This window comes from Equus quagga, chromosome 10 (genome assembly GCF_021613505.1).
Source record: "Equus quagga isolate Etosha38 chromosome 10, UCLA_HA_Equagga_1.0, whole genome shotgun sequence".
NCBI classification, from domain to species: domain Eukaryota; kingdom Metazoa; phylum Chordata; class Mammalia; order Perissodactyla; family Equidae; genus Equus; species Equus quagga.
In genome coordinates, this window is record NC_060276.1 from 835,779 (window position 1) to 847,970 (window position 12,192).

At 46.9% G+C, this 12,192-nt stretch overlaps 1 protein-coding gene and 2 non-coding genes across 3 annotated transcripts; all 3 read right to left on the reverse strand.

Annotated features, from left to right (window-relative positions):
• Positions 1-255: 255 nt before the first annotated feature.
• Positions 256-11,512, reverse strand: DKC1 (dyskerin pseudouridine synthase 1). Its single transcript, XM_046673711.1, has 15 exons — positions 11,377-11,512; positions 10,564-10,631; positions 10,024-10,110; positions 8,514-8,605; positions 8,111-8,295; positions 7,411-7,475; positions 6,908-7,034; positions 6,548-6,678; positions 5,986-6,129; positions 4,097-4,217; positions 3,126-3,244; positions 2,489-2,592; positions 1,901-2,009; positions 805-933; positions 256-384 (listed from the first exon to the last, which is right to left on the reverse strand). Exons 1-15 carry the CDS (start codon positions 11,390-11,392, stop codon positions 319-321), a joined length of 1,563 nt encoding a protein of 520 aa, XP_046529667.1. The 5' UTR covers positions 11,393-11,512; the 3' UTR covers positions 256-318.
• Positions 2,090-2,221, reverse strand: LOC124246238 (small nucleolar RNA SNORA56). The gene has a single exon (XR_006890442.1). It is a non-coding gene; the product is annotated as a small nucleolar RNA SNORA56 (small nucleolar RNA).
• Positions 6,318-6,451, reverse strand: LOC124246237 (small nucleolar RNA SNORA36 family). Its single transcript, XR_006890441.1, has one exon. It is a non-coding gene; the product is annotated as a small nucleolar RNA SNORA36 family (small nucleolar RNA).
• Positions 11,513-12,192: the final 680 nt, after the last annotated feature.

Genomic DNA, 12,192 nt, shown 5'->3' on the forward strand with positions numbered 1-12,192 from the left:
TCAAAATGGCCACCAGGAAACAGCTGCTGATGGTTACTGGGCAGTGCTGGCTCTAAAGGCAAGGCTTCCCAACTCTCCCAAGCAGAGAAGTGGGTGGCATCAAACCTGCCTCCTTCACCCATATCCTTAAAACAGGACAAGATGGGATGACCACACCAGGTAACATCACTGAGGTCTCAGGCAGCAGCTAAGATGTGCTGGATCTCTCCTTTTTCTGGGACCTATGTTCCATTCTCTCAAGAACAAAAAGAACTATGTTTTCTCAACAAGGCTTTAATTTCTCCTCCCAGCTGGACAGAATGCTTAAAGTGGTTTCCACTACTCAGAGAGCATTTCCACTTTTATTTTCTTCTTCTTCTTCTTCTTTTTGGTGATGTCACTGTCCTAAGAGAAAGAGAAAGCAAGCTCACAGCATCTGCTAACAGAACCATTGCTACAGTCCCAAAAGGAAATCAGGGAAGTTCTACCCAATCAACTGAGCCTTTTCAGGATCTGTAAGGATATTCTGGGTTAAGGAAATTTTGCACATTAACACAAGTCCTGAGCTTTTCAGTGCTGCTGCAGCGGGTCTACTTTCACAAATGGGAGCATTCAGTTTCCCAAGGTAGACATCTTCCCCACCCACCATCAACAGAATTCTAACTATGAGCAGTTACTATAAAATGCCAGGGCCTGGCTCTGTCCATCCCACGGAGGCGGGGGAGGACAAAGGCACTCCAGGAACACAGGGCAGTGCCACCTGGGCAACTCCTTCCTCTCCAAGGACTGAGCGAGCCCAAGTATCCTGAAAGTGCTTATACACACCCTGTCTCCCGGCTCGCCAGCACTCTCTAGAGCAGCCTTGGTCTTCTTGTCTTTCTTCTTCTTCTTTTCCTTCTTGATCAACTGTGGAGACACTGGAGATGTCTCATCACTTTCACTCTCTCGCTTCCGCTAAGGCAGAGACAAGTGACCAAATGTTAGCTCTTGGGCAAAAACGGATGAGAAAGCTTCAGTAAATCAAAAGGTGGGAGCCACCAGAAAAGATCCTGACTGGATCCAACAAGAAATTTTCTAATTATGAACCCTGACAGAGCCTTGGTTTACAGAGGATTTGAAGATGGTCTCATTCCCAAAGACCAGGAAGCCATCGGCATGGCAGGAGCACCAAAGTAGCAGTGCAGTGCCCGGGGGCTGAAAGGCCCCAAGCAAGCCATTTTGCTCCGGGCCTAACCTCCCTCATGTAACAACCTAGACTACCTGCCCTCTAGGGATGCTCCCCACAAGTCTTCAAGGAAGGCAGGCAAGCCAGGACTTCACATCTCACAGGCCCAAAGCAGGCCAGGAGAAGCTCTTCTCAGATCCCTCGTTTCAGGTCATTCACTGCCACCCAAGGTTTTGGACATGCCATTCTATGCTCTAATGCCAGCGGTTCCCAACCTTAGGAAGTGGAGCTGCCACCACACGCTTTCCTCAGACTTTTGAAACACTAAGCCAGTGCTCTCTAGAGATGTGTCGGCCTCAGGTCATTTTGCTCCCTGGTGAGTTTTGTTCAGCTCCAAGTGTCACAGCCTCTGATTTCAACACACCTGTGCCACCAGTTGACCCAGAGTGAGGGCCAGAATAATATGCAGTGCACCCCTACCCTGTTCCGGTGTTGCTGCCTCACTGAGGTGGGGGCTGAGCCCACACTCCTCCCAGCAGATACAACAGGGAAAGTGATTTGGAGACCGCAGAGGCTAAACAAATACACCTGGGGTACGAGATGACATCACCTCAGTGCACACTGCGCACCGTGGGGGCGGGAAGCCCTGCTGAACTGAGCCAGCACATGCCGCTGGACTGCACATGGTCATGGAGATGAGCAAAGCAGAAACATCTCCCGAAGCGCATTCCAAACTGATCACAGCACACCACTCACCTTTGGGGCTTTCACTGCTTCGGCAACTACCTTTGGAGTTTTTACCACCTCAGCAACTACCTGCGGAGCTTGTGCTGCTTTGGCCACCACCTCTGTCTTTGCAGAATCACTGAAAGAGGGGAGGTAGCAATAGGTTAGATTCATTGAACAGCTTTCCATGGAGGTACTGCTCCCTCCTCAGTTTATCAGTGCTATCCGGCAAGTCTAAAGCCACCATCAAAATACTGACGCTGGACAGAAGAACTCCTCACCACTTGCTGTTGCAGACTGACTCCCTCTAGAGTCCCATGAGCCAGACTAGAAAGGGATAACTGTCTGCTGTGCAGGCCCCAGCCCCTAACTGGCCCAGGCAGTCAAGGTGAAGCACCTGCTGCTACCTTAGAACCCCCAAGGCCTCATGAGCCACCAGAGGCTCCTATGGTCCCACATTTAGCAAGTTTCTCCCAAACTAAATCTGTCCCTTCCCCATACCCAAGCTCCAGGACCCTCCTCACTTGTAACTGACGTACTCATCCAGGTGGCCAGCATGCTGTGTCTTCCCCTCTGGGCTCTAAATCCTCCCACCCTCACTACAGTGGACATCCTCACCTGTAGTCGACATACTCCTGTGTCCAGGCAACAGGTGTGCTCTCCGTGGGCTTGCCGTGCTTGTCCAGAAGGCCCTGCTTGATCATCAGCCTCTTTTGACTTGCCTGGTGGAGCATGAGGGTTTCAACATCAGAACAGTGTCAACACATGAAGCAGGTATTATGACTGCACACATACAACAGGAGCAAATATGGGACTTCTCAAAGGTCACAAAGCTTATTATTGTATTAGTGAGAGCCTCTGCAGTGTCACTTTGTGGCACACCTTCCCCACAGGGCCTTTGCACATCCTGTTTGCCCTGGACTCTTCCCTCCCCTCTTCACCTCATCAACAACTCATGTTACGTCCTTCGTACTGGCATGGCTCAAGCTAAGATCCCTTACCCAGATCCCCTACCTAGGTCAAGCCCCTCACTGTGGACTCTTGAGTGACAGACACCTCTCTGCACTCTGTGATAAGCCCTCAACTTGGCTGAAATTCACCATCCCATTGTGTAATGTGAATGATACCCATCTGCTTCCCCTCGTCCAACTGAAATCTGGTCTCAGACGAGCCCGTTTCTACTCACTGTCAATTCTCTAGAGCCCAGGAGACGGCAAGGCTGTGGCAGCAGGGACACACACTCAGTCCCACTTACCTTTGGACCTAAACCCCACTTCCGAGGGTAAGTGTCTCTCTCCATGATCACTCTCTTGATCTTGGCTACTATACCATGATCGCAGGTAGAGATCACTGCTGTGGTCATTAATGCAATAGCTGCAGGCATTGGGAAGAGAGAAAAGAATGATCTGAAGGGGAAAGACTCAATAACCCATGAGCCTGAATTCCACTGTTCTATACAACTTTTTAAAACCCATTTAAAACTCTAAGCTCTACTGCCTTGAGGTTTTCTTCTTTGAAATCATGTTAAACTTATCAAGTTAAAAAAAATACTGGTATTAATCACACTAATAAAAATCAATGCTTCTTAGATCTTGGGAAACCTCTTAATAAGTGAATCAGAGCTACCCACTTAATGTGCCAAATTTGCACCAGAAATAAAGCATGTCATCAGGATCCCTTTTCTCAGCTGTGAGCAGGCAAGAGAGCCATGGAGGGCTCCATCTCCACAGACAACAGCCAGACCGGAAGGGAACACCTCAACAAGGCACTCTAAAGAGATACCCATCAGGCTTGGGGCTCAAGCCACACACAGGGAACAGCATGCACACCTGCTTTGGGGCCATGGAACATGTGAAGTTTTAAGGGACAATCCAATAGCAGCTAAAGTTTTACAGGTTCACTGCTATAAGCAGACAAGGAAGAGACTAATGGCTGTCCATCTCACTTGCCATGGACATTTATTCCCCTTCATTAATGAGTTCCTCTCTTCCCACTGGAGGGCCAAGCTGCTGAGACATGGCCTCTAAAAGCAGCCAGTGGGACAAAGGGAAACCCCACTTACCTCCTTGCCTGTGCCTGTCTGACACGGCCCTTTGCTGTGACCACTCCCAAAAGACCCCAGGTAACACTGCTTAGTCCACCTGAGGGGCCAGGACTTTGAGGACTTGCTCTTGGTGAGCCTGGCTGTGATGGTGCAGAAGGGATGAGGGTGACTTCTGCTCTTACCCATGCAGATTGCTTCCCCTTTGGTAGTGATGACCACGATCTCCTGATTGACTTCAATGCCATCCTCGTATCGGAGAACACCTGGAAGCATGATCTTTGCCCCATAGCAGATTGCATTCACCTGCAAGGATGGCGTCACCCATGAGAGGCCAAGCCACTGCCCTCCAACCCACGCCCACACCAGAACAAAGGAGGACAAGGGGGTGATGTGAATGCTCTCCCACCTGTGAAATCCCGCTTATGAAGGGACTCAGAATAATAGCGACCACCCACTGTGTGCTAGGGGCTTGGTACATGTGGTCTCAGAAAGGTTAAAGAGGACTTCAAAAATAGCTGCTCTCTGTATGTCCATGGACTTAAAGGTGTTTTCTTCTTAAACCAAAATCCAGCTTTAGTTTTCCTTAATTGCTCTTCTCTATTCCTTATCGTTAAGGGAAAAAGTCTAAGAGAACTAGGAGACCTATTAGATTTATTAGGCTCCCAAAGTAACTTGCAAGCAAGATTACCGAGGCCTGTTGAACCAATTATACACAAATTTTGACATTAAGTTATAGGCAAAGAGGTATAAGTTAAGGCCAGCTCTTCCTGAGTTCAATGGCACTCAATACATCCATCTGCCTTGTCCCATCTTGTCTTCACTCAGAAAGATCTCTTTTGCCGACTATATTTCCACCCTCCCCTTAAATTCACCCAGAAGCCACCAGTTTAACCCCAGCATAAGGAGGGTATATCGCATTTATGTTGTTCTATGTGATTAAGTATTTTCAATCATTTTAGTATACCTCTTTTGTCTTTTAACTTTAACATACAAAACATGCAAACATCTGTGTAATTTAAGATTTGAATATGAATGATCAACCTCAAATTATTAAATGTATACAGAAATTTATACCCTTCAGAACTAATTTTTATTGTTACATATTATTTAACAAAAATTGATTATGCTCTTGGCCACAATTACAATGTTAATTTATAAAAGCCACATTGATCACAATGTCATTAGTAATAACAAGGCTTTTTACAAAATTCTGGACTACTTGGAAAGCAAAACTCATCCATAAATCACTACTAGAGAGGAAACCCAGACTGACACCATTACTTACATATTTACTTGCGTCATTAAGACAACTACTCTCGATAATTAGGTTATTTAGTAAATATGCTAAGAAAAAAGACTCGATAAGCTCAGTGTTTAGGTTTCATAGCCTCAAACTAGAATTTAAACAGGATGAAACTTTTCATTGAAATCCCTAAAACAGAAATAACCTCTCTGAAACTCTCTAGTCTCAACCTTTTATCCCTATCAAAACAACCTTTTCTACCAATCATTCAGATAAATCAAGGTTTCTCAGGCACAAGCAGAACTATCAGGTTATAGGAGGGCAAATTTTATGTACCACTGACAGTCTATTTCTTGAACCAAGTTACTTACTATGGGAGAACTCTTAAAGTAAATGTTTAATTAATTTGCCTTAGTTTGAAATGGAATTAGACTAGCATTAAATTTTCACTTGAACTCAGTATGTTTGGGTTTTGTTTTTCCTGAAGGAGAGTGTCCCTGAGCTAACATCTGTGCCAACCTTCCTATATTTTGTATGTGAGTCGCCACCAAGTGGTGTAGGTCTATGCCTGGGAACTCAACAGGCCGCTGAAGTGGAGTGCGCTGAACTTAACCACTAGGCCACAGAGCCAGCCCCAACGCTTCCATTATTAACCACAAAAGGATCCAGTGCCCAATCTACAAAAGTTGAAAAAAAGAAAATAAACCCAAAGGAAAATATAAGTTCATGACATCATGTTTCACATCTTTAAACAGAATGAAGTTTTCAGAACATGGACCATGTCTCTCATCATTTTGTCCAAACGTAGTCTTGAAACCCAGAACTTACTGCACTGTCTTTCATAACCAGCCGCTTATGAGATGTCAACAGCTTTTCCAAAGGGTAAACAACTCGGCGCAGGTAACTCTCATCCTTGTGGTTGTCGTACAGCCACTGGGCATCAAGCACGTCATGCATCGTCACCATGTGGTCCTGAAAGGCAGCCATGTATGGAAATTATTCAGTGTCACTGTATCTCAGCCCAACGGACCCCAAACTTCCAAAAACTGAATGAATTTAGTCTTGTCTGCTAGTCCAAGCTCATCAGTCTTCAGTCTCTTCAGAATCACCTCTCTTCTGGACCTCTTTAACTGTAGATATATTTAAATCTAAGCAGACACTTTTGTAGGCTGGGAAGTAAATGAATAGAGCAATGCTTTCTATCCAATCATGCCCCCTAGCCCATGTTTCAATGTTCCAAAGTTTAATTAACAGAACAGGGAAGCTACCCTGAACTGAACTCAACGCTTTGGAAATTGCCTTTTCTAGGATGTGAAGCAGGTGGTGTTCCACCAAGGGCTGGAAGATATTAAGTACAAGCTCTAATGCTTCTAGCTCCACAATGGTGTACCTTTTCGCTCATGACTCCAGAACGAACTCTCCGAAGTTCCTGCATCTGACCGCCAACTCCCAATAACAAACCAAGGTGCACACACAGCGTCCGAATGTAGGTGCCGGCCTCACAACTCACCCAAAAGATTCCTGATACACACACACAAAAGCAGCACATATTTTCCAAAGTAAACACATCACCAGTTGAGAAACCCAAAGTTATTCTCTGAGCCAGTGAAACTAGAGACAACACACATAGGCCATGACTCTACCATACACTAAGGGCATCCACTTTTAACAACAGAATACAACTCTCGAGAATGGATTCCATGTGTGGTCTGCATCAATTCAGTTGCTCACAGGCCTAATCTTGACCCACCTAATCTTCTTTCAGGGTCATACTCAATCATCTTGCTCTCATAGATGGTCCGCACTCGGAGCTGCCTCTTTACTGCAGCAATAAGTGGGGGACGCTGGAATAAGGCACCAGTCAGAGTTTCCAGGGCCTGAGAATAAGCACAAATGAAAATAAAGACTCTCATTAGATGGACTTTTCAATAAGATCAAAGGGAATATCTGGCGAGTTTAAGGACACAAATGAAACACAAAAGGTTTCTTTCAATCATTTAAGATCTAAAATGCCCTTTCAAGTTTTACTTTCTTCAACTACGCTGAGATAGCTCAGGGCCATAGGACCTTCTCCTCAGAAGACATGGCTGGAAGTGCCCCTACCATCTGCAGTCACCCATCCAAGATGGCCAGGACAGCCCAGTGAAAAGAGCACGAGAAAGGCCAGCCAGGAAAACCAACCTGTCTCCAGACGTCCAGGGGCTCAGAGACCCAAGTCGCCAAAAGGTGACCTCCTTACAATTACAGACTTACCCTAGAAAGCTGAGTCCCCCCTTCAATAGCATTGTGCAGCCGGACAATTCCCACATACTCTTTGCCTGAAAAATGACAAAAGAGTAGTCAGGTGTGGCCACTGAGTTTTCTGTATTTTTTATATGCTCACATCACTCTCATTTTGTGCAGCAGGGAAAAAGCAAGCAATTTGACCTCCTGTTTCTGTAAAATTTGCAATAAGACAGATTTCATGGTGTGTGGATGTGGGAAAGGAATGAAGACACTGTCTCTCATCGGGTGTTCAACTTTTGACGTGCTGACAGGGACAGTTGGACTACCCAGTGTAGAGCCTGCCTGGAAAAAAATCCTTTCTAAGATCAAGCAGGAAAGTTCTCCCAGATGAGAATGAGGGAAGGGCACTTCAGGCAGAAGCAGCAGTGCGGAGTTAGAGGAGCCTGGAGTGATAAGCCTAGAGCTGGAATCAGACACAGCTTGGCCTCAGTGCCAGGAATAGATCTAGTCAGCCCGATGTGCACAATCCTAGTACCCGGAACTCCAAGAAAGGCAGACCCACCAGGATCTGGCAGAGGACAGGAGGTATAAACCAAGAGTACCCCTGCTTAGAATTTTTTTTTTTTTTTTTTACTAATGAAGAAATCACTTCCAAGAGCCAAAATGGAGAAAGGAGAGGAAATGCAGAAAGCCTTCCAATCTCCAAGTAGCCACCTCTTCCACATACCTGCACTCTGTTGTGATTTCACCAAACGAGTGGCTCGTTCTATGCACACAATTAAACAGCCCGTCACCTTGGGATCCAGGGTACCACTGTGTCCCGTCTTCTCCACCCGAAGTATTCGTCGGATCCAGGCTACCACCTCATGGGAGGAGGGGTTGGAGGGCTTGTCAAGATTAATGAAACCTGTCCTAGAATGGAAAAAAAAAATTAGTATGCCATCAGCTCTGGTCCTCTAATAAAAACTAAATCTGAAGAGCAAAAAAGAAGAGTTCACCATGGGTACAGGTTATGAGATATTTAGGGCAATGTCATTCTAAAATGCCACTAGCTCCTTGAATAACTGATGTGAAAGGGTCATTTTGAAAAGAACATAGGTTTGAACAGTGCTTGCTCCCAACACACCTACCTGATATAGTCCCCAATCTCCCTCTTCAGAGGATTTGAACCACAAGGAAGGGGTGTATAATGTGTCGTCCTTACATTTAGCTTATCAAAATTCTAGAAAGCAATGATACAACACAAAACAAACTTAATAAACCATTAACATACATAAAACAAGAATCTGCACCACCATCAACCATAATATGGTTACCCTTCAACTTCATAAATTTGGATTTTGCTCATTTATTTCCATTATCTGCTGTGACAGATTGTTAAGCCTCCTTACATACTGGAAAAATCACCCATATGGGTAAGAATAACACAAACTTAGCACTCCTCTAGAAAAGAGACTTCTTGGGGTACTACAGCACAGACTGGGCTTCACTGTGAGGGCTTATGAATAAGGACTAACTTTGATTTTCTCAGGGACAAAAGATAATCAAATTGAGACTGGCAACAATGTTTCTCAAACAGACCGGCTTGTTCCTGCTCCAGACGCTCCAATCTCTGTTCCTTTTTCACTCTCCTTTCTGAGGCTTGAGGCTCAACACCACTGGTCTGAAACAGCTCCCCTCAAACGAAGCCCATCTTTTCTAGCACCCAGTTTAGTTTTGTCATGGTACTTACAAATAGCAATTATTTTTTAACTGTCTCCCACTCCTAGATTTTAAGTTTCATGAGAGTAGGGACATTATCTACCTGGTTCACTAGCATATCCCCTCGGCTTACAATAGAAAAGCAGATGCTATCTAAATGGCAGACATGTCTGGCAAAGCAGAAACTCAACTGTGTTGAGTTATGTAAGCTGATTTCATTCTTTTACCTCATTCACACACGCTGGTTTATTAAAACACTTCGTCAAGGGGTTTCTCACTAACTTTTTCTACTCTAACTTTTCCTCCTAATTTCATAGTAGGTGCCCATTAAGTCATTTGTGAAACTTGCAATTCATCTAGTTACCGAACTACCCTATTTAAAACACAATACAATAGTTAATAACTTCTACAAGACATGTTAAGGCCAGGCACTGTGGCTAAAGACCTTTCATGGATTACCTCCTGCAGCCCTCAGCTTGCCTTCCTAAGAGAAGACATTATGACCAAACAGCCTCAGAGAGGTTAAACAACCGGCGCAAGGTCACACACTGCCTGACCCAACCTGGTCTGGCTTCAAAGCCCATGCTCTCAAGCACTAAAGCAGTCCTACTCCAAGTGTGGCCCACAAACTGGTATAGGTCTGTGAGGTGGAGTTAGGTACAGAAACCAAGAAATAATAGTTTATGAACTTTGACAGCAGTTTGACGTTGTTGTGGGATCTTACCTGTATTCTACAACACTGTCAGATGCATTGGAAATGAAAAAAATGATAATGTGGTCCTTCACCTCAGACACTTTCAGGACCAGTGCTTTAGACTGTATCATCTACCATTTCCTAAGTCAAGGACGCTGGCATTAAGCACTCTTAATCAACTGTTTAACACTTAGACATAATGTAAAAGCCAGACACTGAGCTGGCGCATGATCTTAACCACGTACCTTTAGCAACAGGGGCCACTGAGATGTGTCCAACTGAGCCACTTTGGATTCAGGTTTGATAAGAAATTCTTCAGCATGTTGTATTTCCTTGCACAGGACAGAGACACACTGTTAGACTTCTCACCTGATTTTGAACAATTCCATTACTACCACAGAAGTCTATGCCTTTAAAACAGAAAAAGTGGTCTGTGCTGCTTCCCTGGGACGTCCACAGGAAAAAGAAAAATGAACCAGGAGCTCCAAACAGTAAGGGAAGTACCACCAAGATGGGCACAGCTGTTTAAAGAGAAAGAGGGTTGGTGGGTCTGCAGGTGAGATGATAAAGAGAATTTCAGGGAGAGCAGCTGGTGCGGCCAATACCATTTAGCAAACTACACCTGATAGGAGAGACTCTAGGTTGGCTGGGCTTGTGTGGTTTTACATAACGACCACCCAATTCCAGCCCATTCCTTAGAAATCTTTAGAAACAGTTCTTTTTCGTAATTTGTTATCTAAGTAACGTTTTTTAGTCAAAACAAAGGAAAATGTATTCCTACTCACTGCTACATCTTCTTCTGGTAATGACTTCCGCTCCTTTTTCTTCTTATGCTTCTTCGGCAAAATAAATACTAAAAAAACAAACACAAGATTTGGAAGTTTTCCCCGAAAATAAAGGCAACAACGTTTAAAACACAAAACGAAATCAGGGCAGGTAGGAAATGGATGCTTGGTCTAGAATTACTGAAGAAAACAAAATGTGTACAGCCAAATGCGTGGGCTGCGCGGCTCCGGCTCCCACCGCCAGCAGCCGCACGTGTTGGCTTCCGTTCCGACTCAGCACGTGGCCCTGGCGGGGCTTAAACATGCTGCAGAAGCGCTCGACCCGCTGGCCTGAAAGTTCCATAAGTGACCGCTCGACTATCCCCGAGGGCTTGTGGCCTCCAGAACTTTCTTGCGACTCGGAGCTCCGCCCGCGCCCCTCTTCTTCCCCGCCTGTTCCCACCACCCTCCACTCCCTCAGCGCGTGGCGCCGACCGCGGCGTCCGGGCTGGCAGCGGCTCAAATACTACTAGGTCTCCCGCCACCGCGGGGTCGCCGGCACGGCCGACGCCTTTCGACGGCGACAGGGCCCTAAGGGGGCTGTGCTGTCCACGGGAGGTCCGGCCCTCGCGGCACCACATCACCGCGAGGGCCTCTCGCTCTCTTGCCCTCAGTCCTGGAATCAGGGCCCAGAGGCAAGGGCGGCAGGAGGCCCGGCGACTGGAGCTAGCGGAGAGCTCGGGCCCCGACGCCATCCCGCACCACTCCCGGCTCACCGAGCCGGCCCCAGCTCGGGGCACCTGGCCCCGCCAACCGCGAGGGAACGACCTTTACCTTCCGCGTCCGCCATATTACCCCGAAGAGCGTGCAAGCCGCGTGGGCCAGGGCCGAGGGAGCGACCACAGACTCCCGCCGCCGTCAGGCCGCGCCGCTAGGGCCCGCCCACCTGTGCGCCGCCCTGTGCGTGCCGCGCCGCGGGGCGGGGTGAGGCAGAGCCAGCCTGGGGGTGGGGCGGGCAGAGCTGGAGGCGCGCGCGCGCGCGCGCACAATCTCATTGGCTGGCTCGGCCCCTGTGTTAGTGCGCCCGCGCGTGCGCTTTGGGCCTCGCCCCGCCCCCCGGCGACTGGGGCTGGGAAGGCATGCGCAGCTGGCCTCCGCGGGTTGTAGCCTGTGGGCGTGACCCTGGCTGCTGTTCACACACCTTAGCTGAGTTTAAGGCAGGCTTGGATACTCAGACACTTGGCCGAGCGCTCTGTTAACGGTAGCTCCTTGCTTCCTCTTCCCCACCCTTGAAGGCTGGTGTCGGATCAGTTCCGATTGAAAAATGAGCACGTTGAAGCACAGAGAGGTTGAAAGCCCCTTTGCTGCTTGCAATGCCCATCCAGCTGGAGCGGTGCCGACCAATGGGAATAGAGTGCGGAGCCACTTGTGGACTTTTACATTTTCCAGCAGCCACGTGGAAAAAAAGTTAGAAAAAGCTGAAAAAGATTTTAATAACGAATTTTATTTAACCCAGCGATTGGAAATATTAACGTTTCAACACATAACCAATATACAACATTATCAATGGGATATTTTACATTCTTTTTTCGTGCCAAGTCTTTCTGGTGTGTGTTATACACTTACAGCACATGTCGCTTTTAACTCCAC